General features: G+C 42.5%; 1 protein-coding gene across 8 annotated transcripts in view; it reads left to right on the top strand.

Moving 5' to 3' along the window:
• Positions 1–26914, top strand: part of ABLIM3 (actin binding LIM protein family member 3) — a 130854-nt gene that overhangs the window by 21949 nt on the left and 81991 nt on the right. For all 8 annotated transcript variants that reach the window (XM_040239639.1, XM_040239640.1, XM_040239638.1 and 5 more), the window contains one exon: positions 24432–24569. In XM_040239639.1, the coding sequence (XP_040095573.1) occupies positions 24432–24569 (138 nt within the window). The remainder of the gene's footprint in view (positions 1–24431; positions 24570–26914) is intronic.

The raw sequence follows: 26914 nt of genomic DNA, 5'->3' as shown, positions 1-26914 counted from the left end.
TGTATAGGAAAAGTTGTATAACTATTTGATCGATTTCATTTGGGTTTTGGTCTTCTACCAGAATACTGAACTTGATGAAATTTTGAATTCTATTACAGCATGGTTTAGCCACAGAAATTTCCTTTACTGGTTGCTTCTTGAGAACAAGACCGTTGCATTTGCTTTCCTTGTGGTCTCCAGAAATTCCTGTTGTAGGAAACAGCTGTCAGGTGTACCTTAGCCAAAAACTTAACACAACTCATCCCATGGCTGTATCTAAATGTTTGTGAAGTGCCCACAGAATTGTTGTTGTTGTTCAGTCACTTAGTTGTCTCTGACTCTGCAACCGCATGGACTGCAGCATACCAGGCTTCCCTAACCTTCACTGTCTCCCGGAGTTTGCTCAAACTCATGTCCATTGAATTAGTGATGCTGTCTAACCATCTCATCCTCTGTCACCCTCTTCTCCTTCTGCCTTCAATCTTTCCCAGCATCAAGGTCTTTTCTGATGAGTTGGCTCTTCACATCAGTTAGCCAAAGTATTGGAGCTTGAGTTTCAGCATCAGTCCTTCTAAAGAATATTCAAAGTTGATTTCCATTAGGATTGACTGGTTTGATCACCTTGCAGTTCAAGGGACTCTCAAGGGTCATCTCCAGCACCACAATTTGAAAGCCTACAGAATATTCCCCAGGGTTGATGAATATAAACAGTATCTCTCCTCAAGTAATGTACAGTCTGCTAAAGAAATAAGGCAACCACAAAAGTAATGATATTGTAGGCTAGACTGTGCTCTAGGCGAATGGTTCTCAAAACGTGGTCCCCAAACCGGCAGCATGAGCATCACTTGGGAACTGAGAAATCCACATTCTCACCCAGCCCTGAACATCCTGAATCAGAAACCCTGGTGGTGGGGCCCAGCAATCCAAGTTTTGATAAGACATCCAGGGTTCTAATGCATGCTCAGGTTTGGGAACCACTGCTTAGTCATAAGAAGTACATGCCATGAGATTTTAAAGAAGAAAGATAATGGAGCGGGGATGAGGAAGAAATCTGGAAGTCTTTCTAAAAGTATGTTGCATATGAGATAGGCCTTGAGGAGTGGGCTGGATTTTGGTATTTATATGTAGATGAACATATTTACTACAGTTGCCATCTGCATGTTTATATATTTCTTTTACAAAAGTAATTAACAGCCTGGACTCTAACTTGAGAGATCTGTTAGCTGTCCCTTCCGTGCATTTTAACTGGCTCAGTATGAATTGAGGCTTCCATCAACATATGCTCAGTTATAGAGCTGGTAATTATGATTGGAGGCATTTTGTTGGAGGAGACTTTCTGTTCCAAATATAGCTTAAATTAGAGTCTACCTTTAAATCCTTAAAGGATTTAAGCAAAAATCAAAGCATCCTGGAATCTCACGGTGTGTAGGCATCTTTAAGATCATCTAGTCTAATAACCCAGCCAAATAACCTGTGAGCTGGCCTTGAAATATACATGGCCTCAGGACACTCAACATAATCACATTTCTACTAGACCAGTGAATGATTCCATAGCATGGATCAGCAGACTATGGCTCAAAGGTAAATTCTGGCCCACTGCTGATCTTTGTAAATAAAGTTTTATTGGAACACAGCCATGCCCGTTCATTTACATATTGTCTAAGACTGCTTTTATACTACAGTAGCACAAAATTTTAATCCATCCTTAAGATTTTGCAAGAACTCTTAGATCACGAGTGACCAAAACTCAGGTCAAACTAGCTCAAGTTGCACAGGAATCCATCAGGTCCTGGACCTTTGAAATCAAGGGAAAGTCTGTGCAAAGTTGCTGCTCTTGGGATCAGATGGACTGTCTTTTCTAGTCCCTGCTGCCCTGCTCACGTCTACTGTACCTCCTGCTGCTAAGCTCTCTCCCTGCTCACTCAGCCTAGTTAGCTCTTCTGCCCTCATTGCCCATTTCCGTTTCATTCCACCCAGTCTGCTCTGCTAAGTTCAGGTCTTTTTTTCTGGCATAGTGGATCCTGCAGCCATAACATTAGGCACTGGACTTGGCATCAGAAGTCCTGGGTTCTAGCCCTGACTGTGCTCTTGAATACAGAAATGTGCATGAAATAAGATGCCAAGACACACTGAAATTTTTAAAAAATAATAATAAATATAAGGGATTTCTTTTATTCTCTTAGTATCAAAGAATATTTAAGCTAGGAAAGGCCCTGAAGTTTATCTTATCTCGGTGGCCTGGGTGACAAAATGATCCATACATGTGTTTTACTTGACTCATGTACTGTTCTTCTTTATTTTGGGGTATTTGAGCCAAACTGTAAGCACCAAGAGGTTTTAAAATCCGAACTTTAAAATCCAGACTTCTTGGGGGGCGGGGGGACAGGCAGGGAATTAATAAAGTTCAGGCCTTTTGAAAAAATAAATAAATAAATCCAGATTTCTGGTTTCCCCAAGCCCATATCCCCACATGGCAGAGGTCAGTTGAAATAGAGTAGGAACCATGCCTCTTTGGCCACATCTTTCACTCCCTTCATCCCAGTCCACTCATTCATTTATATGACCTCCTACCCCTGAAGCACTGAGTTTGTGTTCCCTGATTTGATACAATCACCCATCTGATTCCCAAAGATCTGATTCCTGTCTGTCAATCTGATCCTGCAGCCTCAACCAGCTTCCACATATGGGAAACTCACTATCTAGAAAGGCAGCTCATTTCATCTTGAGCAGCTCTGACTCTTGGGAATGCTTTCCCCGTGTAGTCCATCCCCCTCAGCATCCCCACATAGATTGGGATGACTTGCCCTAAGTCTCCTGGTGTGGCGGAGGATTAGAAGCAAAGGTCTCAAGCTGATGGCCTTTTTATCCCACCTGACGGAGGTGTGTTCTTTTTCACCTTCCTTATTCACTCACTAATGCCCAGTCCAATTTAGGGGCAGAGGGGTACATGCAGAAATGTCATTCAACATCAGTTTTATTTTTGACAGAAGCATTTGCCTTCATAAATATTCTAAAGAACAAGAGTTGGCAGACTTTTTCTAGAAAGGGCCAGATAGTGAGTCTCTTGGGCTTTGTAAGTCCTGCAGGCTCTGATGTAACTATCAACTCTGCTATCTTAGCGCAAAAGTAGCCATAGACGAAACATCCATGAATGGACATAGCAACGTTCCAATAAAACTTTGTTTACAAAGACAAGCAGTGGACCAGAACTGATCCTCCAGCCATAGTTTGTCTGCTATAGTTGTAGACTGGGTCAGCAGAAGAGGAGTGTGTCTCTGCTGGTGTCCCCATGCCTTCCATCTTGTAAGGACCAACTCAGATGTGACATTTCTGAGTAGGAATCAATTGCCCTAATTCCTCTGCAGGAAGTTATTTCTAAAACATTAGGATTCCTATAGTGCAACAGTTTTCAGACGTGTTACAGGAACCCCTGAGACTCCTGGAGGCCCTCTGAGTGGTCCACAGAATCAATACCATTTTTGTAACAATCCTAAGAAATGTTCTGCCTTTTTCACTCTCTGTCTCTCATGAGGGTACAATTGAGTTTTCCAGAGGTGATGTCTGATGAAGTCATCACTGACAGCTAATGGAATGTGTGCTTCTGTTTTTTTGTTTTTTAAAAAATTCTCAGATGTGACTCTAATATGATAGATATCAACAGATGTAAAGCACCTAAACAAAAGCTCTTTGAGGTTCACAATAATATTTCAGGGGTGTATAGGAGTCCTAAAACCAAAGAGTCTCCAACCTGTGGCCATTGTGATTTTCTTATACTTCAAAACATTTATCTTAAATATGAATCTTTCAAAGAGTCCTTACAAGAATGTAATTTTCTAGTAGTCAGGACCTATGCTAACCATTGTGTTCCATGATTGTACATGAATTTGCACAAAGTAAGTTTGTTTATTTTAAAGGTGTTTATTATAAATGTGCTGTGTGCCTGATATTGTGCTTGGCCTAACTAGAGAAGTGAGCTCAATAAACAGCATCCCTGTTTTCATCAAGCTTAGAGTCTAATGGAGGAAATAGAGTAAGCAAATAACCACAACTTGTTATGTCAATACATACTGAAAATAATACAGTCAAGGGAGGGTACCCAGGACTGTGAAACCAGTAACAGTAGGGTTTGTACTGTGAAGGTAAGTCAGAAAAAGCCCTTTGACCTGAGGTCTATGGGGTGTAAGGGATATATCTAAAGCAGGATTTCTCAACTTTGACACTATCTAGGACCAGATAATTCCTTATTGGGTTGGAGAGGAGCTATGTTGTACAAGATAGTTAGCAGTATCCCTGGCCTCTACCAACTAGATGCCAGTATCATACCCACACACACACCCCTCATTTGTGACAATCAGAAATGTCTCCAAGCATTGACAAATGACTCCTGGCAGGTGTAGTCAAGAAGGAGTGGAGAATTGCCCCAGAGTTGAGAACCACTGGTGCAGAAAAGAGGTATGGTAGGAAAGCCTCTGTGGTAGCCCAGAGAAAAGATGCTTGTCACTGGGCCAGAGCTGATGGAGATGAAGATGAGCTGAATGGCAGAGCTATGTGAGGGGTTCATCTGCACAGCTTGGTGATGGGTGGACCATGAGAGTGGATGTGGGGAGGCCAACAAAGGATTTCAGGGCTTATCATGCTGAAGGACTGCCTTTGGTTTGGGCAAGTAATACCATCACAAGCTGGCTCTGAGACATCACAGCTATGCTCCTCAGAATACACTAGATAAAGAGAGAGGGGAAATACCTTTGTTTGTCTCCCTGTCTGCACGACCGCCTGTGTTGTGCATCTCTGCCTGATGGGGGGTGGCTCTATTAACAGACCAGAAACAGCTCTTCCTAAAAGAAATGACAACTTTAGAAAAGAAAAACCATCTGCCAGGGCTGAGCGAACTAAATGTGTGTTTAATCTAGCTGTATTAGGACATTATTTCAATGCCAGTTGACTTTTTTTTTTAATGTTTGTGAAGGTTGGCAAACATATCAGAGAAAATATTCTTTGTAATACTCAGAAGGATATTGGCACATTCTCTATGATGGCACTTTGATACAAATTAATATGTCAGGATTTCTAAAATTCTCATCTCAGTGCCAAAGTGTATGAGTCTTCTAGTCACTAACCCAAGTCACTGACTGCTCTGACTCTCCAGAGGAGCTTGTTTAAATTTTAAAGTCTGACTCAGTAGGTCTGGGGCAGTGCCTAGGGATCTGCATTTTGATCATCCACGCCCATCTCCCCCACCCACCAACCCCTGGACATTCTGAAGCAGGTGGTTAGCTGGTCAGTTTGAGAAACACTCTCATAGCAAAAAGCACCTTGACGGAATGAGTTCCAGTTTTGCTTCCACCACTGACTGCTGCTCTAAGACCACTTCATCTCACATCCCACCTCCCGCCCCTGCTTGGCTAGCTTTGCCCATCTTCCGAGTGGCTTCAGGAGGCTTTCCCTGATGGCTCAGATGACCCCGTAGCATAGCCTTAGTTCCATAGAGTGCCTGCAGCAACAAGTAGCAGCTCCCAATTAAAAGTGGATTAAACAATCTAGACACATCTGTTTTATAGGACAGTGAATCCAAGGAGGGACAGATCCAAGACAGGTTAGTTCAGAGGTTGAGCATCATCCTCAGGCACCCAGATTTTTTCCATCTTGGATGGCTCCCTGTAAAGTTCATCATAGGCACCAGGGCTGGAGTTCCAGCATCCCAGAGGCCAGGAAGAGGGAAGAAAACCTTCCCAGGACCCCGACCCAACCTCTCCTCATGTCTTATTGGCCAGGAATGTGTACATGCCTTTGCCTAAGTTAATCTGTTGGCAAAGGAATGAGAGTGCTAGAATCTGTTTTCAGCAATCAAGGTTCCTTCTCTGAGCCCAGGAAAGGTCACAGCCCTTCCTGAAAGACATGAATGCTCAGGGGATGATAAGCAAAAATGGGTTCCCTACAGAGGAGAGAGGTTCCCTTAGCAGATGAAGAGAGGAATGGCCATCGGGATGGCATCATTTGTGTCTGCTACAGGCCTCTTCTTCCTCCCCTGCAGCACTTCTCCCAACGTTTCCCCCACTGGAGTGTGAGTCCTGTGAGGACAGGGACCATGGCCACCTGGTTCATCATGTCCTCAGCAAGATGCTACAGGCCGTGTTGGATACATGAGATCCAGTATGGAGTGCGCCTGGAATGCTTAATAGCAGATTTTTACTTTGATGGAAAACTGAGGACATAAAGTAGTTCATTGCAATTGATGACACCCCAACTCAAACTAACTCATTTTTTTAAAAAAGGAACTGAACTATATAGGTTTGTATAATTGGGAAGTTCAGAAGTACAGTGGCTTCAGGCCCATCTTTATCCACAGATTTAAATGATACATCAGGGGCTTGTTCACACTCTCCATCTGTATAATGCTCTCTGTTGATCTGAAGGCAAGATGGGGCCAGGGGCCTCAGACTGCCTCCTCCTTACTTAGCAACCCAGATGACTTCTCCAAGAGCCCCTGTAGAAAAACCCCAGAGGTGATGAGGTCAGCCAATCACATGGAAAGAAGATGGGGTTCTCTGGGTGGCCAGACTGGTCTACTTGCTGATCGGTGTTGGCACAGGTTCAGCCCACCAAGCCCCACAGAATGGGTTCCCCATGGGAAAGAGAGGTTATGTTGCCAGAAGAAGCAGACAGCAGATGCTGAAAAGGCAAAACAGCAGATGTCCACTATACTTATGGATGGGAAAAAAAAGCAGCTTGTAGGGCATGATACATGGACCAACAATAATTGAGAACTACTTGCTGATACACACAGAATGTAAACATTTTCCCCTCTTTCCCCAGACCATATAAATTTAGTTTGAAACTTTGAATGATGCTTTGCTTCCTAAAGATAAAAATGCAACTTTCATTCGCTGATTTTTATGGAGGATCTTTGTTTTTAAAAAAGTTTTTAACCTCAGAAGAAAGTATATTCTTTGTATTTCCTCCTATTACTTTTGGTCTTTGTCTTCTCTCTTTTTTCTTGGTTACTGTGTATGCTGACTTCTTCATCTCATTACCATGTATCAACAACCTACTAAAAAAAATATAGAAATGATATCTCTCCAATTTTTTTTCTTTCCCTCCCCTCCCCTACCCAATCAGAAATAATTCATGAGAATCTTAGCGCTTCATGTTTGGATCTCTCTGATTCCTTTATCCAATTATACCTGAGATTGTAGCATTTAGGGATATATTTTAGTCATTCATCTACTTGGCAAGTATGAGTTAAGTGCCTGCTAGTACCAAGTACTTGGTTTAGCATTAGAGATACAATTTTTTTTTTTTACAAAACTCCCCTGTTCCATCCCTGGAATTTCCTTTGCAATGAGAGATGTGTTTATCTTTAGTTCTCCACAATATTCAGCTTCATTTTTAAATTGTTACCACAATTGTCATTATCATTATTATTATAGCAAAACTTTGACTTAGCAATTACAATATACTAGATGATCTGTTGGCATTTTATATATATATATATTACTTCTCCTTTCAAAAGTTCTGAAAGGTAGACATTATTATCACCATTTTAGAGATGGGGAAACTAAGGCCCTGGGACATAGCACCTTGCCAAATTTCATCCAACCTGCCTGGATTTGAACCCAGTACCAACAGGTTCCAGAGCCTATTTTCTCTCAAGCTCACAGAAATTACTCCATAAAAGCCCCATCAAGCAGTGAAAATTTGCTTCTGTTTTTCTGTGAAAGTTAATGCTCTGGTACACCACCTTACAGGATGGACTCTGAATTGTAAATCCTATAATGAGGATAAATCTGCAGGGCACCCATTCTTCATCCGAATTCTTCTTGTGACCCCTGGCAGACATTTTTGAGACTATATCCACTTGATGCCAACCCATATATCCACAGCTTCAGATTTATTTCTTTGAAGGACCCTGGCCTTGGTTTCTTCATTGGGCCAGACTGTGAGATTTAGATTCAGTTCAGTTTAGTTCAGTCACTCAGTCGTGTCCGACTCTTTGTGACCCCATGAATTGCAGCACGCCAGGCCTCCCTGTCCATCACCAACTCCCGGAGTTCACTCAAACTGATGTCCATCAAGTCGGTGATGCCATCCAGCCATCTCATCCTCTGTCGTCCCCTTCTCCTCCTGCCCGCAATCCCTCCCAGCATCAGGGTCTTTTCCAGTGAGTCAACTCTTCGCAAGAGGTGGCCTAAGTATTAGAGTTTCAGCTTTAGCATCAGTCCTTCCAATGAATACCCAGGACTGATCTCCTTTAGGATGGACTGGTTGGATCTCCTTGCAGTCCAAGGGACTCTCAAGAGTCTTCTCCAACACCACAGTTCAAAAGCATCAATTCTTCAGGGCTCAGCTTTCCTTATAGTCCAGCTCTCACATCCATACATGACCACAGGAAAAACCATAGCCTTGACTAGATGGACCTTTGTTGGCAAAGTAATGTCTCTGCTTTTTAATATGCTGTCTAGGTTGGTCATAACTTTCCTTCCAAGGAGTAAGCATCTTTTAATTTTATGGCTGAAGTCACCATCTGCAGTGATTTTGGAGCCCAAGAAAATAAAGTCAGCCACTGTTTCCCCATCTATTTGCCATGAGGTGATGGGACCAGATGCAATGATCTTCGTTTTCTGAATGTTGAGCTTTAAGCCAACTTTTTCACTCTCCTCTTTCACTTTCATCAAGAGATTTAGGTTAGGGATATCTAATAGAACATATGATGAAACTTTTTTTCCCTGTATTATCTGGTATAGTTGCCACTAGCCACATGTGGCTATTGAGTACTTGAAATGTGTCAAGTGTGACTGAGGAAATGAATTTTTAAATTCTTTAAATTGTAATTAATTTTAGTTTGAATAGTCACATAAAATAAATGGCTACCATATTAGACCCCACAAACCTAAGAATAATCTTTATCATTCTTTTCACCTCTGATGATGTACATATTATTGGGTTGCAAACAAAATTTTTTAATGAAATGGCATAAAGTATTAAAATGGAGGGAAAAGAAAAAAGAAAATATTAGTACCTATTACATATACTAAGAATTAGCTTTGTTTGTGAGACATTTATGTCCCATATTTGTGTACTCAGTCACTTTTTAGAGTTAATTTCTTCCAGTGGATCATGGTCAAAAAAATGTTTGAAAACCTCTGTTTGTCCCTGAGTAATGTCATCAAGACCTTGAGAGTGACATGCTTGCATGGTGCTCCCTTATCCAGCCTGGGGCTCTGCAAGACCTCATTTCAGGAATGTTCTATTCCTCTAGATCCTTCAGGCATGTAGTGGGCATGTAACTTCTCTCGATGGTAAATGGAAGTGACTTTGTGGTCATCTATCCATCTGGATGCAAGGATCCAAAATCCTACATTTTGGGTGGCCCACAGGCAGAATCCAGCTCCCACAGACAGCCCTCTTTAGGACCTTGATGTGTTTTTGTATAACAATAATCCACTGGGGCCCAGTAGCTTCTTCCCCTTCTGGTGGCCCAGTGTCTCCAGCTGAACCCCTTGGATGGTGTTTCACTGACTTTACGTGCCCAGCCCCTGAAGATGTTTTGTGTTGCATCTGTGTTAATAGGCATAGACTGCTGGATCTGAAAGGAAACTGAGAGATGAAAAATGCAACCCTTTAACTTTATAGATGGGAAAACAGTGACCCAGAATTGGGGAGCCCCTGCCTGAGACCTCACCAAGAGTTAATGGCAGAGTAGACTAGAAGGGATTGGTTCCCTCTGACAGGGAAGCTCCAGATATTAAGAAAAACCTTAGGAGGAGGGGATAGAAAGAGAAAGAGAAAAGGAGAGAGGGAGGAAGAAGAAGGAAGGAAGGAAAAGGAGGAAGAGAAGAAAGGGAGAGAAGGAGATGGCATGTAGTAGAATGACAGTACGCCATCCTCTCAGCCCTGGGAAAGGAGGAGAGGGCCTGGCTGGTAATGGAGCGAATGGAGCCCCTCTGGTGGTAATCATGCTGGAGGGGCTTCCAGTGAGTAGAGGACTGCAGAGGCCAACAGGGGGAGCCTGTGAAGCTTTGAGCAATGGGACAAGCACCTTAGGTACCAAAGAGGAGGTCTCTGGTCTCTGGGAGACCTGTGTCTTTTCAAAACTGAGGCTGCATGGGCTGCCTTTGTGTATTCCCTGACCTGGGTCATCTGTACCTCATTTTGACCTGCCCTGCAAACTGTCCCTGATATGAAACAAGGCGTTTTCCTGCTGATGCTGGCAGGGCCATCATGGTGGGGGCCCTCAGCAAGTTCCTCCCTTCTCTGAGCCTCAAGTCTGTATCTGTGAAGCTGGGAATGTGATGAGATGGGGCAAGAAGTGCCCTGGGGACTACATTGGGGAGACTGGGGATTCTAAGCAGATGGCTTTCCAGGCCCTACCCACAGGCAGTCACAGCACCTCTGGAGCCCTAGGCAGGAATCACACCTGGGCCTTCAAGCACGTGGCAGCATAGGAGAGAAGCTGACCAGAGGTGAGGCAAAAGGAAGAGGTAGGGACCATGGTGATCTGGAAGGAATGAAAAACCAACACCAGGCCTCACAAGTGAACCTCATCTGGGAGCCACATCCAAAGCCGGGCAGCCCTGGTGTGGGGGATTTCCCTGAACGGCCACCAGGTCATCGTGTGTTTGCATTCCAAGCATGGTTTGGAATAGAATCAATATAGCCTAGTGGCCATCTCATCATTTCTATAAAGGGTTCATAGCTTAAAGTCAGGGGTTGGGGAGAGAAACCTCCAGATATATAGATGTTTTCTCTGTGCTCTCTGCTGTGATACTAAAAATCTGAAATAAAGGGGAACCCAGGTGACAGCTGCTATTCCTTGGATTTCCCTGTAACCTATCAGAGCTTGATGGCCTGCCAGAGCCTCGGGAAGTAAACACTGTATAAGTATTTAAACCTCTGGCCCAGAGGCCAAGCGACTGAGTCACTCAAAGTGCAAAGACAATTGCTGGCTTCCTGAAGTTCCTCTATTTCCAACATGGTTTCCAGGGCCCCAGACAAAACCCAAATAGTATTTTTCAGATAAGGAAAGGGTACCACAAGGCCACAGTACAGGGCAGTACCATTCTCCCTGTTGGGGGTGCCTGGCAGATCCCCTTACTTCTCTCAGGAGAGTCTTGCTGCGCAGAGGAGACCCTGCTAGGGATGCCCCGAGGAGAGGAGAGAAAACTGAGCGTCTCCTAGTCCTCCTGATGCCTATCTGCACCCTAACGCTCCCATGTACATGTAGTGTGGCTTCAGGCAGATGAATTGACCTCTCTGTGCCTCAGATTCCCCATATATAAAATATAAGATGGATCATATAGTGTCTGTCTCATGGAGTGGCTGTGAAAATTAAATGAGATGGTAGGTGTGACCACAAGGGCTGGCACATAGTAATTTTTTGCCTAATTCATGTTAGCTGTTGTTAGCTATTTTCCCAGCTCCTCAGCGTCCCTGACTGGGGGCTTGGTCAAGGTATTGAGGACAGAGTCAGCAGTGACCAGAGAATTGGTGTTGATTGACAGGAGCCACTCCAAAGGGGGAAAACCACCAAGGCTGGGATTTTTCCCCTTTCTCCATCAAATCTTGTCTGTTCCTCAGTCCTTCTTACACAGCTCTGTATATTACATTCATAAAACCCCATGACCAAGTGTGGCAAGACGATATTTTTGAAACATTAACTGGTATTTCCCCCTCCCGACCTTCCTGAGCCTTCCCTTCATTCAGGGAGCACTGCCTCAGGGACTGGATGGATAGCAAGGCAGAGACAAAAGGGGTCGCTTCCTGGCTTTTGAATCTCAGAAGTCTGTGCCCTTAGAACAGGAAGGGTTTATTACAAAGCTAAATAATCTGAAGAAACCATGAATTAGGGAGGGGAGAAAGGGCTCCTTTACCCTACAGCTAACAAACTTGATTCCCTGGCCCAGAATTGGGGAGGAGGATCTCAGGGAAAGAAGAGAATACACAGATCTCATTGAGTCCTTAGAAAGAGGCTGTGTGCTACCTGCCCTCTGAGCCAAGGCAGGGACACAGCCCCAGTGAACAAGATGAGGGGAGGGGAGTGAGCACGGGGGCAGAGGGGCAAACCAACCCAAACTTAGCTTCTGCTTGTCTTGAAATAGGAACCAAGTTGGTTATAAGGAAGAATTGAGTTTGGTTTGTTTGTTTTTAAATCTTTAAACTTCAATTGAAAGTACACAGTTTGGGATTTAAAAAAGTAAAAAGTTAACTCTATGGCATTATACCTGAGCTGACTTTCTAAATTTGCAAATGAATAACCAGTATGCCATTCTCATTTTATTGAGTTAACTTCACTCACAAGTGAGAAATCTATCCATCCATCTCTTCATGGACTGCAGCTCCAGCCTCTTGGCCTGTGATGCTTGCCCTGGGGAAGGCTGTCCGGGTCTAGCCCAGATCCTCTCTGCTGTCGTTGTAGTGTGGCAGCTGGCTGTCAGGCAAGAGGAGTCTGTCTGGCCAAGAGCATGTGGTTCTGACACATGTCCTGACAACATGTTGCTGGAGAAAGCGGCATGAACTGTGTTGCCAGCTTCACTCTGTGACCACAGTACACGCTGAGGAGCCTGGCAGAGGGAAGCTCTGGAGGACTTTCCGTTGCAGCAAAGGTTTTACAATATCGTCTTGGGATGACAGACTGTTTTACTGACCTGCTGATTCCGGAAATTATGGCCAGGATGGGGCCATCTGTGAGGTTCCCAGAGGGTGCCTGCCTCTGTTCTCCACAGCTGCTGGCACCTGCAGAGCCTGCCTGTCCCAGGGCACCTGCAACGCACACCTGTCAGGCTGTACCTGCCCACCCCAAGGAAGCTGCTCGAGACTGACACCCCCTGGCCTGGGGACAGCAATCACAGCTTCCTCATCATCTGCCAGAAACTCAAGATGACTCTTCCTGGTTTCCTGATCTGCACTCTAGTACCCGCCATCATTATTCTTAAATCTTTGTAAAATCAGTAGGCCATTATATATGCATAAATACACATATGAAAAAAAGTGAAAGTGTTAGTCACTCAATTGTGTCTTCATCCACTGTAGCCCTCTAGGCTCCTCTGTTCATGGGATTTCCCAGGCAAGAATACTGGAGTGGGTAGCTATTCCCTTCTCCAGAGGATCTTCCCAACCCAGGGATTAAACCTGGGTCTCCTGCATTGCAGGAAGATTCTTTAACATCTGAGCCACCAGGGAAGCCCAAATACACATATACACATATGTAGACATACACACACACACATATATATATATAAATACTTAGCTAAGTAATGGATGGTTGCTATTGAGGGAAAAAAATTAGGTGCCTTTTTACCTCCCCCAAAGCCTGCTTTCTCCCTAGAGGCAGCTGCCGTTGGCTCTTTTGCATGGCAGGCAGTAGGGCTCAGTAGTGAGAACACAGGTTCTTGAGTCAGACTGCCTGGGTTCAAATCCTACCTCTACCATTTACTAACTGTATGACCTTGGACAATTGACCTCAGCTCTCTGGGCCTCTGTTTCCTCATTTGTAAAATAAAGATAATAAAATATGTAGAATAAAGATAATATCTTTGTAAAATAAAGTTAATAATAGCTCCTCCAGAATTATGGAAAACCCTGTGAGATGACATATGTAAATTGCAACAGTTCCTATTGGAGTAACCACTCTCTAAATATTATCTGTTATTATCCTTACTCATTTACCCCTCCATTTTCTTCATGCATACCTTCCATTCCAAACTCCCTCCAAGATGCTTCTGCATCTTAGAACACTAACCCCCAGCCCACCTGTTGTAATATTAAACCTCAGCGCTTAGAGTCTGGTTCCAGGTATTCATGGGAGGAACAGAGATGTTAATGACACAATCAGATGACATATGCTTGACCCTAAGGGGTTACCAAAAGCAGCTCTCATAGTCTCCCTATCGGAGTTTTCAGGAAACAAATTACTCACTTACTCAAAGCATGCACAGAGGACAAGCACGCTAACACATCCCCCTGGAAATAGCAGATGTGCCCAAATACACCACCCCAGGACAAGATAGATCATAACCTCTCATTCCCACTACAAGAAACACCCAGTTCACACATTCCGCTGCAGGATATATCAAAAGCATGTTAGCTACCCACCTCTGCAGCTCAAAGAAACCTATAAACAGAGAAAACTTGTAGATTGGGGAGGTAAAAGGAGGTGCTTACAGTGGAATGGGCTGCAGCCAAGGGCTTTTCTCTTGACAGTCAGCAGGGAGGGAAAACCCAAAAACTTTTGCCCAAGCTGGACTGGTCCAAAAACAGATTTAGTAATGCTCAAGCAAAGCTCAGTGGCAAGCTGGTAGGGCTAGTAATTTAGAAAGAACTCCTGCATTGAATAGCAGTTGGGGTACATGACTTTAAGGATTCTTTTTTGTGTTTTTTAAAGGTCTATTTATTTACTTATTTTATTTTTCGGTTGTGGTGGATCTTTGTTGCTCTGTGCAGGCTTCTCATTGCAGTGGCTCTTCTTGTTGTGGAGCACAGGCTCCAGGAGGCTTCAGTAGTTGTGGTTCACAGGCTCTAGAGTACTGGCTCAGTTGTCATGCACAGGCCTAGTGGCTCCAAGGCATGTGGGATTCTCCTGGACCAGGGATACAACTGGTGTCCCCTACACTTCAAGGCAGATTCCCAACCACTGGACCACCAGGGAAGCCCTGAGGATTCTTGAATATTAATTATTGCTTCCACCTTATGGAGCCCAAGTGACATGCCAGCCAGTGTACTAAGCATCTGCATATCATTTAGGGTAATTTAATACTCACAAATGACCAGAGTGATTCCCACTTTAGAGATGAGCAGACTGAGAGCGGTGTCACATGATTTGGCCAAGTTCACACAGTGATTGAGTGGCAGGACTGGGCCATAAATGCAGCCTTCCCGACTCTAGCATCCACACTCTTAACTTCTGTGCTTCTAGCTTCTTAGCACCCCTTGCCACACAGAGAACCTGCATCTCTCTGGTCTTACTAGAGGAAACAGGGTTGGTGCATGCGTTCTGATTCAACTCCAAAATCAAACCGAAGGGCCCTGTTCTGAACTACCAGACAACTCTTAGATCCAGACCCAGGCAGATAGCTTTCTACCTGTGAAATGCCTGGATCCTCACTTGAGTCTTCTCCTGGGTCTTTAGTGAATGCCTGTTAACACACTAAGGGTACTTTGGGAGCTGGGCGGCTCGTGCCAGCTGCTGCACTCGATTGTTTTCTGTGGCCCTGGGCTACGGAGAGCTCACTGCTGAACCAGTTGATTCTCTGCTTGATGTTTCACTGTTCAGACAGAAGCTCCACTGTTTTTATTACACCTCCAGCCAGTTATTCACAGTTGTTATACTATCTCCATGTCAGTTTTGTCACTCTTTTAATTATACCCCAGCATTACATAGGTGCTTGTATAATATCTTTTAAAGATTGTTTTAAAGATGACTCAGAATGTGGGAACACTTTTACCTACAAAATCAAGTGACCCTCAGGAGAGGAAAAAAAAATTTGTGCCAGTGCCACATCAATAGAAATTTGACTTAGGTTGTGTTGTTTATGGAGAAGGCAATGGTGACCCACTCCAGTGCTCTTGCCTGGAGAATCCCATGGATGGAGGAGCCTGGTAGGCTGCAGTCCATGGGGTCGCGAAGAGTCGGACACGACTGAGCAACTTCACTTTCACTTTTCACTTTCATGCATTAGAGAAGGAAATGGCAACCCACTCCAGTGTTCTTGCCTGGAGAATCCCAGGGACGGGGGAGCCTGGTGAGCTGCCGTCTATGGGGTCGCACAGAGTCGGACACAATTGAAGCGACTTAGCAGCAGCAGCAGTGTTGTTTATGAAAGAAGAATCATGCCATTATCTGCTTATAAGAGAGACTAATAAATCTGATCACAGGCAGCACAGTCTAGTTTAAAAGTGGGACCAGTTAGAGGAGAAAAGAAAAGGTGGAGGGAAAGAGAGAGGCAGAGAAAAGAACACACAGAGACAGAAGCAGTTTTTGATTGGAAGAGATATTTTAAATCATTTTGTCCAATCTTCTTGACAACTAAGGAAGGAACTGAAGCCAGAAAAGTTGCAAGATTTTGCAGTCCTGTAGAAAACTAGGTGACCGCAGAAAGGGAATTGGAACCCGGGTTACCCCCAGCAGCACCTATTAGAGAGAGAAACGTGAGCTCAGGAATGACAGGGAGAGAGGAAGAGCCAGGAGGAGGAACCTAATACTGAAATTTGTCTCCTGCTATGTTCAACTGTTGTGCTCCTGTTTTAACTTCTGAGGGGCAGTCACCCCTCCCTTTCCAATATGTTGTTTAGCTCCAGCAGTTTTAAACTTCCTTGGTAGCATTTGGGAAAGAGCTTTACTCACAAATTTAGTTGTGGAATTAAGATGTATTTTCTCATAGAACACTAAAGATTTGGTAAGCACATAGAACCTTAAATTTTAATCTCATAGGTACTGATCAGCTGATTTTCTTTCTTAAAAAATTATTCTGACAGCCATTGACAACTGATTATCTTTTTTTCATTTGAAAAGATTAAGATTGTTCTTAATTTTAGAACAATCTTAATCTTAACTGTTCTTAAGATTAAGTCTTACAGTGCCTGAAGAAAATGTGCTTTTAAAAAATCAGTATTTATTTCTCTTCTCAGAACCTGTTGTATCCAGATCAAATTCAGAATGGGTGAATCTGCATGTAACTGGTTCTTATTGCAAATAATTTTTTAAATACAACTTTAAAGCTCTTCAGGGATATAAAGGAATAATTTAAGTCTGAGGTGGTATTCCTAAATTAATTTGTACATGTAATTTTTGTACAAACAGGATTCAACCAAGTTTAATTTCTTTTTCTTCATTCTTAATGCCTGGTGTTCCATTTGTGAAACTATAAGGCTGCTAAAATGTCCAATTTGGTGACCATTGGTCACATGAGGCTATTTCAATGTAAATTTATATTAATTAAAATTAACAAAATTAAAAATTCAGTACCACAGTCACACTAGCCACATTTTAAGTGCCCAACAGCCACATATGGCTAGCAATTATTACATTGGACAGTGTAGATATAGAACATTTTCATAGTTCAGAAAATTCTATTGGACATCACTGCTTAAGAACCAGTAATTGGAAATGTCTCTCCTGGATAACAAAGTGTATCCAAATAGCATAAAACAGAAGCTAGAGGTTCCTGCCTTTTAGAAATATATCATATGACCCATATGTCTAAACTTGTTAACTTCATGGATTATTTAACAAGTGAGAAGAGCTAATGTCCTTTGAGGCTTTGAAGAGCTAATGTCCTGCTCTCCAATGTTGCTTTAAAAGATAAGCAGTTCCTAGCATGAAGCAGCTCAAAACTTCATGTATAAGTCAATTTGGAATTCAAAAGTTATTGGCCCGTAAGATAAATGTTATAAATCACATGACTGAATTTTAGTACTTTCTGAAATAAAACTTAATGGACATAATAGCCAGCAGAAAATCAACAATAAAATTTTAGAGTTTCAGAGGGTGTTACAGATTGGAAGAAAGAAATGACAACCCCACCTCCACCCCCCATACACTCACAGAATAAGATTAGATTAAGTTGCTGACTTAGCCAAGAGCACAGCAAAATCTTACTGGAAATGAGGTGGCTTCCAAGGCAAGAGCAGATGTGGCATATCTCAGTGGCACTTCCCTTCACCCCCACAGTTCCTACTGGCACTGTCTGAATAAGAAAAGGTCTGTAAGCTCAAATCTTACACATCCGCTGCCCATTTATAGTCACGGCTTACATCAGCAGTCTGGAAGAACTTGAACCAATGATCCATGTATTAATTTTTTTTAATATTTATTTATTTGTCTGTGCCAGGTCTTAGTTGCAACATGGGATCTTTGATCTTAGTTGGGGCATGCAGGATCTTTAGTTGTAGCATGTGACCTCCAATCCATCACCTCTTGATTTTATGGCTTTTATCTGAATGGTTCAAAGATTGAGTTTTGCCTGAAAACCAGGATCACTAAACAATCTTCCTAGAAAATCAAATCACAAAAAATTAATTGATTTTGTAATCTGGCTCTTGAGAAATATGCTGAGATCAGTTAGAAGAGGTAGATGAGAGAATTTCCTGGTGGCCGGGGTTAGGATTCACATCCCCCTGGAAACAGGGGTTGCTTTTCCTGTGGAGGCCCAGGTTCAATCCTGATTCAGGAATCATCCTGCACGCTGCTCAGTGTGGCGGCCAAAAGACCAAAAGTAATAAATAAATAAGTGCTGTTGTTCAGTCACGTAGTTGTGTCCAGCTCTTTGCAAATCCATAGACTATAGTACACCAGGCTTCCCTGTGCTTCACTATCTCCCAGAGTTTGCTCAAACTCATATCCATAGAGTCGATGATGCCATCCAACCATCTCATCTTCTGTTGCCCTCTTCTCCTGCCCTCAATCTTTCCCAGTATCGGGGTCTTTTCCAATGAGTCAGCTCTTCATATCTAGTGGCCAAAGTATTGGAGCTTCAGCTTCAGCATCAGTCCTTCCAATGAATATTCGAGGTTGATTTCCTTTAGGATTGACTGGCTTTCTCCATGCAGTTCAAGGGACTCTAAAGAGTCTTCTGCAACACCACAGTTTGAAAGCATCAATTTTTCGGCGCTCAGCCTTCTTTATGGTTCACATCCAAACATGACTACTGGAAAAACCATAGCTTTGACTAGACAGACCTTTGTCTCTGCTTTTTAAAACACTCTCTAGGTCCGGCGTCAAAGAGGGTGATGGCACCCCACTCCAGTGCTCTTGCCTGGGGAATCTCATGGACAGAGGAGCCTGGTGGGCTGCAGTCCTTGGGGTCACTAGGAGTCGCGCGGGACTGAGCGACTTCGCTTTCACTTTTCACTTTCATGCATTGGAGAAGGAGATGGCAGCCCACTCCAGTATTCTTGCCTGGAGAATCCCAGGGACGGGGGAGCCTGGTGGGCTGCCACCTCTGGGGTCGCACAGAGTCGGACACGACTGAAGCGACTTAGCAGCAGCAGCAGCAGGTCCGTCGTAGCTTTTCTTCCAAGGAGCAAGCATCTTTTAATTTCATAGCTGCAGTCACTGTCCGAAGTGATTTGGAGCCCAAGAAAATAAAGTCTGTCACTGTTTCCATTGTTTCCCCATCTATTAGCCATGAAGTGCTGTGACCAAATGTCATGATCTTTGTTTTTTGTTTTTTTTTTATGATCTTTGTTTTTTGAATGTTGAGTTTTAAGCCAGTTTTTTCACTCTCTTCTTTCACCTTCATCAGGAGGCTCTTTTTTTTTTTTTTTCAGTTCCTCTTCACTTTCTGCCATAAGGGTGGTGTCATCTGCATATCTGAGGTTATTGATATTTCTCCCGCAACCTTCATCCAGCCCAGCATTTCTCATGATGTACTCTGCATATGAGTTAAATAAGCAGGGTGACAGTATGCAGCCTTGACATACTCCTTTCCCAATTTGAACAAGTCCATTGTTCCATGTCCAGTTCTAAGTGTTGCTTCCTGACTTACATACAGGTTTCTCAGGAGGCAGGTAAAGTGGTATTCCCATCTCTTGAAGAATTTTCCACAATTTGTTGTGATCCACAGAAAGGCTTTAGCATAGTCAATGAAACAGAAGTAGATGTTTTTCTGGAATTCCCTTGCTTTTTCTATGATCCAACAGATGTTTACAATTTGATTTCTGATTCCTCTGCCTTTTCTAAATCCACCTAGTACATCTGGAAATTCTCAGTTCACACTGTTGAAGCCTAGCTTAAAGGAGATTGAGCATTACCTTGCTATCATGTGGAATGAGCAGAATTGTGTGGTAGTCTGAACATTCTTTGGCATTGCTTCTTTGGGATTGGAATGAAAACTGACCTTTTCCAGTCCTGTGGTAACAGTTGAGTTTTCCAAATTTGCCGGCATATTGAGTGTAGCACTTCAACAGCGTCATCTTTTAGGATTTGAAATAGCTCAGCTGGTATTCCATCACCTCCACTAGCTTTGTTCATGGTGATGCTTCCTAAGGCTCACATGACTTCTCACTCCAGGATGTCTGGCTCTTTGTGAATGATCACACCATCGTGGTTATCTAAGTCATTAAGACCTTTTTTGTACACTTCTCCTGGTATTCTTACCACCTCTTCTTAATATCTTCTGCTTCTGTTAGGTCCATACCATTTCTGTCCTTTATTGTGCCCATCTTTCCATGAACTGTTCCCTTGGTATCTCTAAGTTTCTTGATGAGATCTCTAGTCTTTCCCTTTTTATTGTTTTCCTCTATTTCTTTCCGTTGCTCTCTTAAGAAGATTTTCTTATCTCTGCCTGCTATTCTTTGGAACTCTGCATTCAGATGTGTATATCCTTCATTTTCTCCTTTGCCTTTCACTTCTTTTCACAGCTATTTGTAAGGTCTCCTCAGACAACCATTTTGCCTTTTTGCATTTCTTTTTCTTGGGATGGTCTTGATCCCTGTCTCCTGTACAATGTCACGAACCTCCATCCATAGTTCTTCAGGCACTCTATCTATCAGATCTAATCCCTTGAATCTATTTGTCACTTCCACTGTACAATCATAAGGGATTTGATTTAGCTCATACCTGAATGGGCTGGTGGTTTTCCCTACTTTCCTTAATTTAAGTCTGAATTTTTCAATAAGGAACTCATGATTTGAGTCACAGTCAGCTTCCAGTCTTGTTTTTGCTGACTGTATAGAGCTTCTCCATCTTCTGTTACAAAGAATATAATCAACTTGATTTCGGTATTGACCATCTGGTGATGTCCATATGTAGAGTCATCTCTTGTGTTGTTGGAAGAGGGTGTTTGCTGGAACTGGTGCATTCTCCTGGCAAAACTCTGTTAGCCTTTGCCCTGCTTCATTTTGTACTCCAAAGTCAAACTTGCCTATTACTCCAGCTTAACTCTGAACTACCTACTTTTTCATTCCAGTCCCCTATGATGAAAAGATCATGGCATCCAGTCCCATCACTTGATGGCAAATAGATGGGGAAGCAATGGAGAAACAGTGAGAGATTTTATTTTGGGGGGCTCCAAAATCACTGCAAATGGTGACTGCAGCCATGAAATTAAAAGATGCTTGCTCCTTGGAAGAAAAGCTGACCAACCTAGACAGCCTATTAAAAAACAGAGATATTACTTTGCCAACAAAGATCCATCTAGTCAAAGCTATGGTTTCTCAAGTAGTCATGTATGGATGTGAGAGTTGGACCATAAGAAAGGCTGAGTGCTGAAAAACTGATGCTTCTGAACTGTGGTGTTGGAGAAGACTCTTGAGAGTCCCTTGGACTGCAAGGAGATCCAACCAGTCCATCCTAAAGGAAATCAGTCCTGAGTATTCATTGGAAGGACTGATGCTGAAGCTGAAACTCCAATACTTTGGCCACCTGATGTGAAGAACCAACTCATTGGAAAAGACCCTGATGCTGGGAAAGATTGAAGGCGGGAGGAGAAGGGGACAACAGAGGATGAAATGGTTGGATGGCATCACCAAGTCAATGGACATGAGTTTGAGTAGGCTCCAGGAGTTGGTGAAGGACAGAGAAGCCTGGCGTGCTTCAATCCATGGGGTCACAAAGAGTCAGACACGACTGAGCAACTGAACTGAACTGATGATGAAAAGGACATCTTTTTTGGTGTTAGTTCTGGAAGGTCTTATAGGTCTTCATAAAACCATTGAAGTTCATCTTCTCCAGCATTAGTGGTTGGTGCATAGATTTGGATTACTGTAATACTGAATGGTTTGCCTTGGAAACAAACCTAGATCATTGTGTCATTTTTGAGATTGCACCCAAGTACTACATTTTGGACTTCCCTGGTGGCTCAGACGGTTAAGCGTCTGTCTACAATGTGGGAGACCCGGGTTCGATCCCTGGGTCAGGAAGATCCCCTGGAGAAGGAAATGGCAATCCACCCCAGTACTATTGCCTGGAAAATCCCATGGGCAGAGGAGCCTGGTAGGCTACGGCCCATGGGGTCGCAAAGAGTCGGACACGACTGAGTGACTTTACCTTACCTTACTACATTTTGGACTCTTTTGTTGACTATGAAAAAAAATAGATAAAAAATTTTAAAAAACAGAGAAGAGGTAGATGAAATTTGTGTAATGATTCTGGAGTGACTTTTTGATCCTTTTAAGAGCTCTCATCATTGATGGTGGTGATTATACTATTTTTCTTATTTTATTTTCAGACTCACAGTTTTATTTCCCTCAGCAATAGTAGATCATTACATTGCTCATATAAACAGAATCTATATTTTTCTCACAAATTTGGGGGAGATGGGAGAATGAAATATTTTTCAGGGGACACTGAGCAGGAATTAGAAAAAGAAGCAAAGTAATAATAATAAGACCAAGGAGAATGTTTGTGGATCTTATGGGAGTGGGAAAGAATTGCTCTGAGCTCTGGGGAGGATGTGATGGTCAAGATACCAGTGGAGCCCTGAAATATATTTGTGGAATACTTCATGAACTTTTGAAATGCTTTACGTGTATTAACTCATTTTCTGAGTTAATTAATGATTTAGGTAACTAGCTAACTCATTTAACTTTTTGTCTTAAATTTAAGACAGGAAAAAGAAATGTTAAATAAGGGGCATGAACTTCTTGAGAAAAAGACTGTAGGAAAGATATTATTCTCCCACCTCAGATAAAAGTTGTCAGTATTAGCAGATTCAAGGATAATCCACCAGCTTTTTGCCCTTCAGTGCACTTATGGTTCAAGATGTGGGAGGTAATTGAAAGTCCGGCATTTCTGTTCCTTATTTTCAAAAGGTTTAAGGAACATAAGATCAGTTGTGGAGATCATCTTTGAGAATCTGAAGAAAACTATAGTATAATGTGTATAACACCAAATTTTATGTTTCATTAGAAATATTAGATATCAGGTGTATCAGGGTATGCTGCAGTTTAAAAAAAAAAAAAAAGAAGCCTTAGAGGCTACGACAACAAAAATTCCTCCTTGCTCATGATTGACGTTCATCCTGGGTTAGCTTAGAGTTCCGCTGCAGGACTTCTCCATCAGGAATCCAAGCTGATGCGTCCTGTACACCATCTGGGATATCACTGGTCGCTGGGCTATGGAAAAGGCAATATGGCAGATCCCATACTGGCTCTAGGACTTCCAATTGGAAGTGACACACAATTTTCATTCACATTTTATTGTCAAGCAGGACACTATGTGTAGTCCTCCATGTGCCAAGAATAAAAGACTCAAATTTCAATGAACAGACATAACAGTTACCACACTAGGTCAAGAACCCTTGATCTAGGTGTTCTTTAGGTTCCTTGGCAGTTAAAAATTTGAGTACAGTTTTAACTTATGCTTATTCAGAGTTTAACCAGAAAGTCTACATGTCTAAACGATGGACACCAATTCCCCTCCAGTCATCCTTATAATTAGGACAAGAGTGGGCCTACTCCTAATAGGATATGAGCATAAATTTGTGGACAATTACTTCAGCCTTGAGTAAGAACTGAGGAATTGAGTGATTCTCTCCCCAGGACCCCTAGGGGCTTCCTCCAGAAGAGAAGATTGGGTTCCTCACTGCCAAAGTTGTCTCAACAGTTTATATATAGAGGTTGGACCAGACAGCTATTAATATCCCTTCTGACCCTGAAACTTCTAGACAGGCGCCTACCATTATAAAATACTAGATGACCAGTTTATAGAACGGTCATGCAAAGTATATTCCAGGGAAAGAAAATCTAGAAAAGAAGCTATGAGAAAGTCTAAGCAAGAGATCAGTCGCCTCAAAAGGCAAGTGTAGGTTACAGTATTGTCAAATGCTGACCATAGCACTGCCATCCCAGTGACTTCAGCCCCTTTATAGTCTCCACCAGCTCTTTCCCCCAACCACACACATTTGACAATGTTCTCAATGTTATGGAAAGTGCTATTCAAAGGCAGTTGTAAGGTAAGTCACGTCATCAACCTCCTTCCAACTCGAGTGCCTTTTTTCTAGAAAGTCAGCCGCTATTGAGCATCCTCATTTCATAGACGTGTAAATTGAGAGGCAGAGAGGAGCTGGAACTTGTCAACAGAAAGGCTAGTTGGAGGCAGTCAGCCACCCCTTTCCTCAAGACCCATGAGTCAATGGCAAGACCTGAATTCCCTTTGGGGCTTGGTAGTGATCCAGAGATCTCCCAAGAAACGGTATTTCTGGGTCATTTGTCTTGCAATACTCTACTTACTCTTTTATTTTTCATTTGTGAATTTGGGCTCTATTATTGCAAGAAAAGGTTATGTTCACTCAGAAGTCTCTGCCTGCTTAAGTAGATTTATAAACTCTTGTCTTAATACCACTCACCTTTTAAAGATGTCTTAACTTGGCATACTCAGCCTAATGATGTATTAAAGGTATTTTGCTAATCATGCTCACCCTTTCTGCTTTTTCTGCCAGTTAATATTATAATCGTGTGTTATGGCAGACTTTTTAAAGAAAGAGCCTTCTGGATGGTGACCTCTTTGTTTCTTTCTACAGTTCCATATCAGCAGAATCCTTACAGTCCCCGGGGCAGCACCAATGTCATCCAGTGCTACCGGTGTGGAGACACCTGCAAAGGGGAGGTGGTTCGTGTCCACAATAACCACTTCCACATCAGATGCTTCACCTGTCAAGGTAGGAGGCACAGTCTCCCAACTCCCTTCTCAGACCTGGCCATACTCTCACCCCAGGACATGCCACAGGGCAGGCAGAACAAACAAACATAGGCAGTTAAGATACCTACAAAGGCTGAAAAAGACCCTCCTTAAGCTGGTTATAAGAATTCTCTCTTCAGCAGCGTGGCATGAGACAGAGGGTAGAGTAAGGGATGTGGTGGGATCCAGGGTGGGAGAGGGAGCCTGGAGACCCTGGAGTGGAAGTGCTGACCCAGAAGGAAAATCCTGCAAGCTTACTTTACACACTTGAGAAGACTCCTGGTTTGTGCCTATAAATCAGTTTGAGAGCCAATGAAAGGGCAAAATTGTCATGGCTAAAATTTGGCATGGCTCTGAGATAGGGTGAGAGTCCTCAGAGGTTAGGTTTAACAAGGGAGAAGATACATCTTAACTTCAGTAAGGTTTATAATTTGGGAGCAGACGGATGCTGGGTAACCTCTAATTGTGACAGCTTACCCATGGATAATTTATCAAACCTTTGCTCAAGCAAGCTAAGCATTCCCAAAGAAGGCTCACTAGTGGCAGGAACTGGGCTGAAGAAGCCTTGTGGGCCCTCTCAAACCAGGCCACCCTCCCTCCCCCATGTCCCTGACTAATGCCGCTCCAGCCTCCACTTCCTGAACTTTTCTTCCAGGCTTCTTGTTCCACAGAGAAGCCATTCTGATATTGGATTGTCCTTTGGGTTTAGAGCATGTTTGACCTCTAAGCCGTAACTTCCCCTTGCTGGCTTTAAATTTGTCTTCATGAGGTTTTATGAGCTCTTTGTGATTGCTTTTCCCCATGGCTGCCCTACAATGCTTGTAGTCAGATCTCTCCCACACCCAATTATATTGCAGGTCCTTAAACTGGGCTTCATCTGAACTGATTCCAACTTGTGTAATCATCCTAGAGTCTTCCTCCCTGATTCTTTCCAGTTTGTCACTATCATTCCTAAAGCATAAAGCTCATAACAGACCACATTTCTCAAGGTCTGCCAAATACAGCAGGGACTACATTTCTTTAATGTGACTAATACTAAATTAACTTCCTGAGGAACCACTTCACACCACTGATATATATTGAATTTAAGGTCAGTTGAAACCACCAGATCTTTTCATTTTAGTACCTGCTACTAACCTCAGCCTCATGCATCTGAGATTGACTTCCTCTGCCATCAAGTAAAGTCCCAGATTTCTTTCCCCAGGATCTAACTGGACTCTTCACTGAGCTAATAAATCTCATATACATATTCCCTAATTTGTCTATGGAAGCTTATACGGAATATATTTTAATTATGTGGTTTCCTTTTTTAATTTTTATTTTGTATTGGAGTATAGTTGATTTACAATGTTTTATTAGTTTCAAGTGTAAGCAAAGTACTTCGGTGATATATATATATATATATATCTTCTTTTTCAAAGCCTTTTCCCATTTAGATTATAACAGAATATAGGGTAGAGTTCCCTATGATATACAGTAGGTCCTTGTTGGTTATCTATTTTAAATATAGTGGTGTGTATATGTCAATTCCAAACTCAAAATAATGTGTATATGTCAATTCCAAATTCATCCCCGCCCCCTCACCTTTCCCCTTTGGTAACCATAAGTTTGTTTTCTAAGGTTGTGAGTCTGTTTCAGTTTTATAAAAAAGTGCATTTGTATTATTTTTTTAGATTCTGTGTGGAAGTGGTACTATATGATATTTGTCTTTCTCTGCCTGGCTTATTTCACTTAGTATGATAATCTTCAGGTCCATCCATGTTGCTACAAATGGCATTATTTGCTTCTTTTTAACAGCTGAGTAATAGTCTACTGTATATATTACCACATCTTCTTTTTTGTTTCCTCTGTTAATGGATATTTAGGTTGCTTCCAATCCTGGCTATTGTAAATAGTGCTGCAGTGAAAATTGGGGCACATGTATCTTTTTTTTTTAATTTATTTTAATTTGAATTATAGTTTCCTCTGGATATATGCCCAAGATTTGGATTGCTGGATCATAGGGTAGTTCTATTTTTAATTTTTAAAAGAAACCTCCATACTGTTTTCCACAGTGGCTACACTAATGTACATTCTAACCAACAGAGTAGTGGGTTCCCTTTTCTCCACACCCTCTCCAGTATTTATTGTTTGTAGATTTTTTGATAATGGCAATTCTAACCAGTATGAGGTGATACCTCAATGTAGTTTAGATTTGCATTTCTGTAATAATTAGTGCTGTTGGAGAAATGTCTGTTTAGCTCTTCCACCCATTTTTTTTTATTTGATTGTTTTTTTGATATTGGGCTACATGAGCTGTTTGTGTATTTTTGAGAATAATCACTT

The sequence above is a fragment of the Oryx dammah genome, unplaced genomic scaffold, assembly GCF_014754425.2.
Source record: "Oryx dammah isolate SB20612 unplaced genomic scaffold, SCBI_Odam_1.1 HiC_scaffold_5, whole genome shotgun sequence".
NCBI lineage: Eukaryota > Metazoa > Chordata > Mammalia > Artiodactyla > Bovidae > Oryx > Oryx dammah.
Note: the sequence above shows the minus strand (reverse complement) of the source record. Positions and strands in the feature narration are given on the sequence as shown.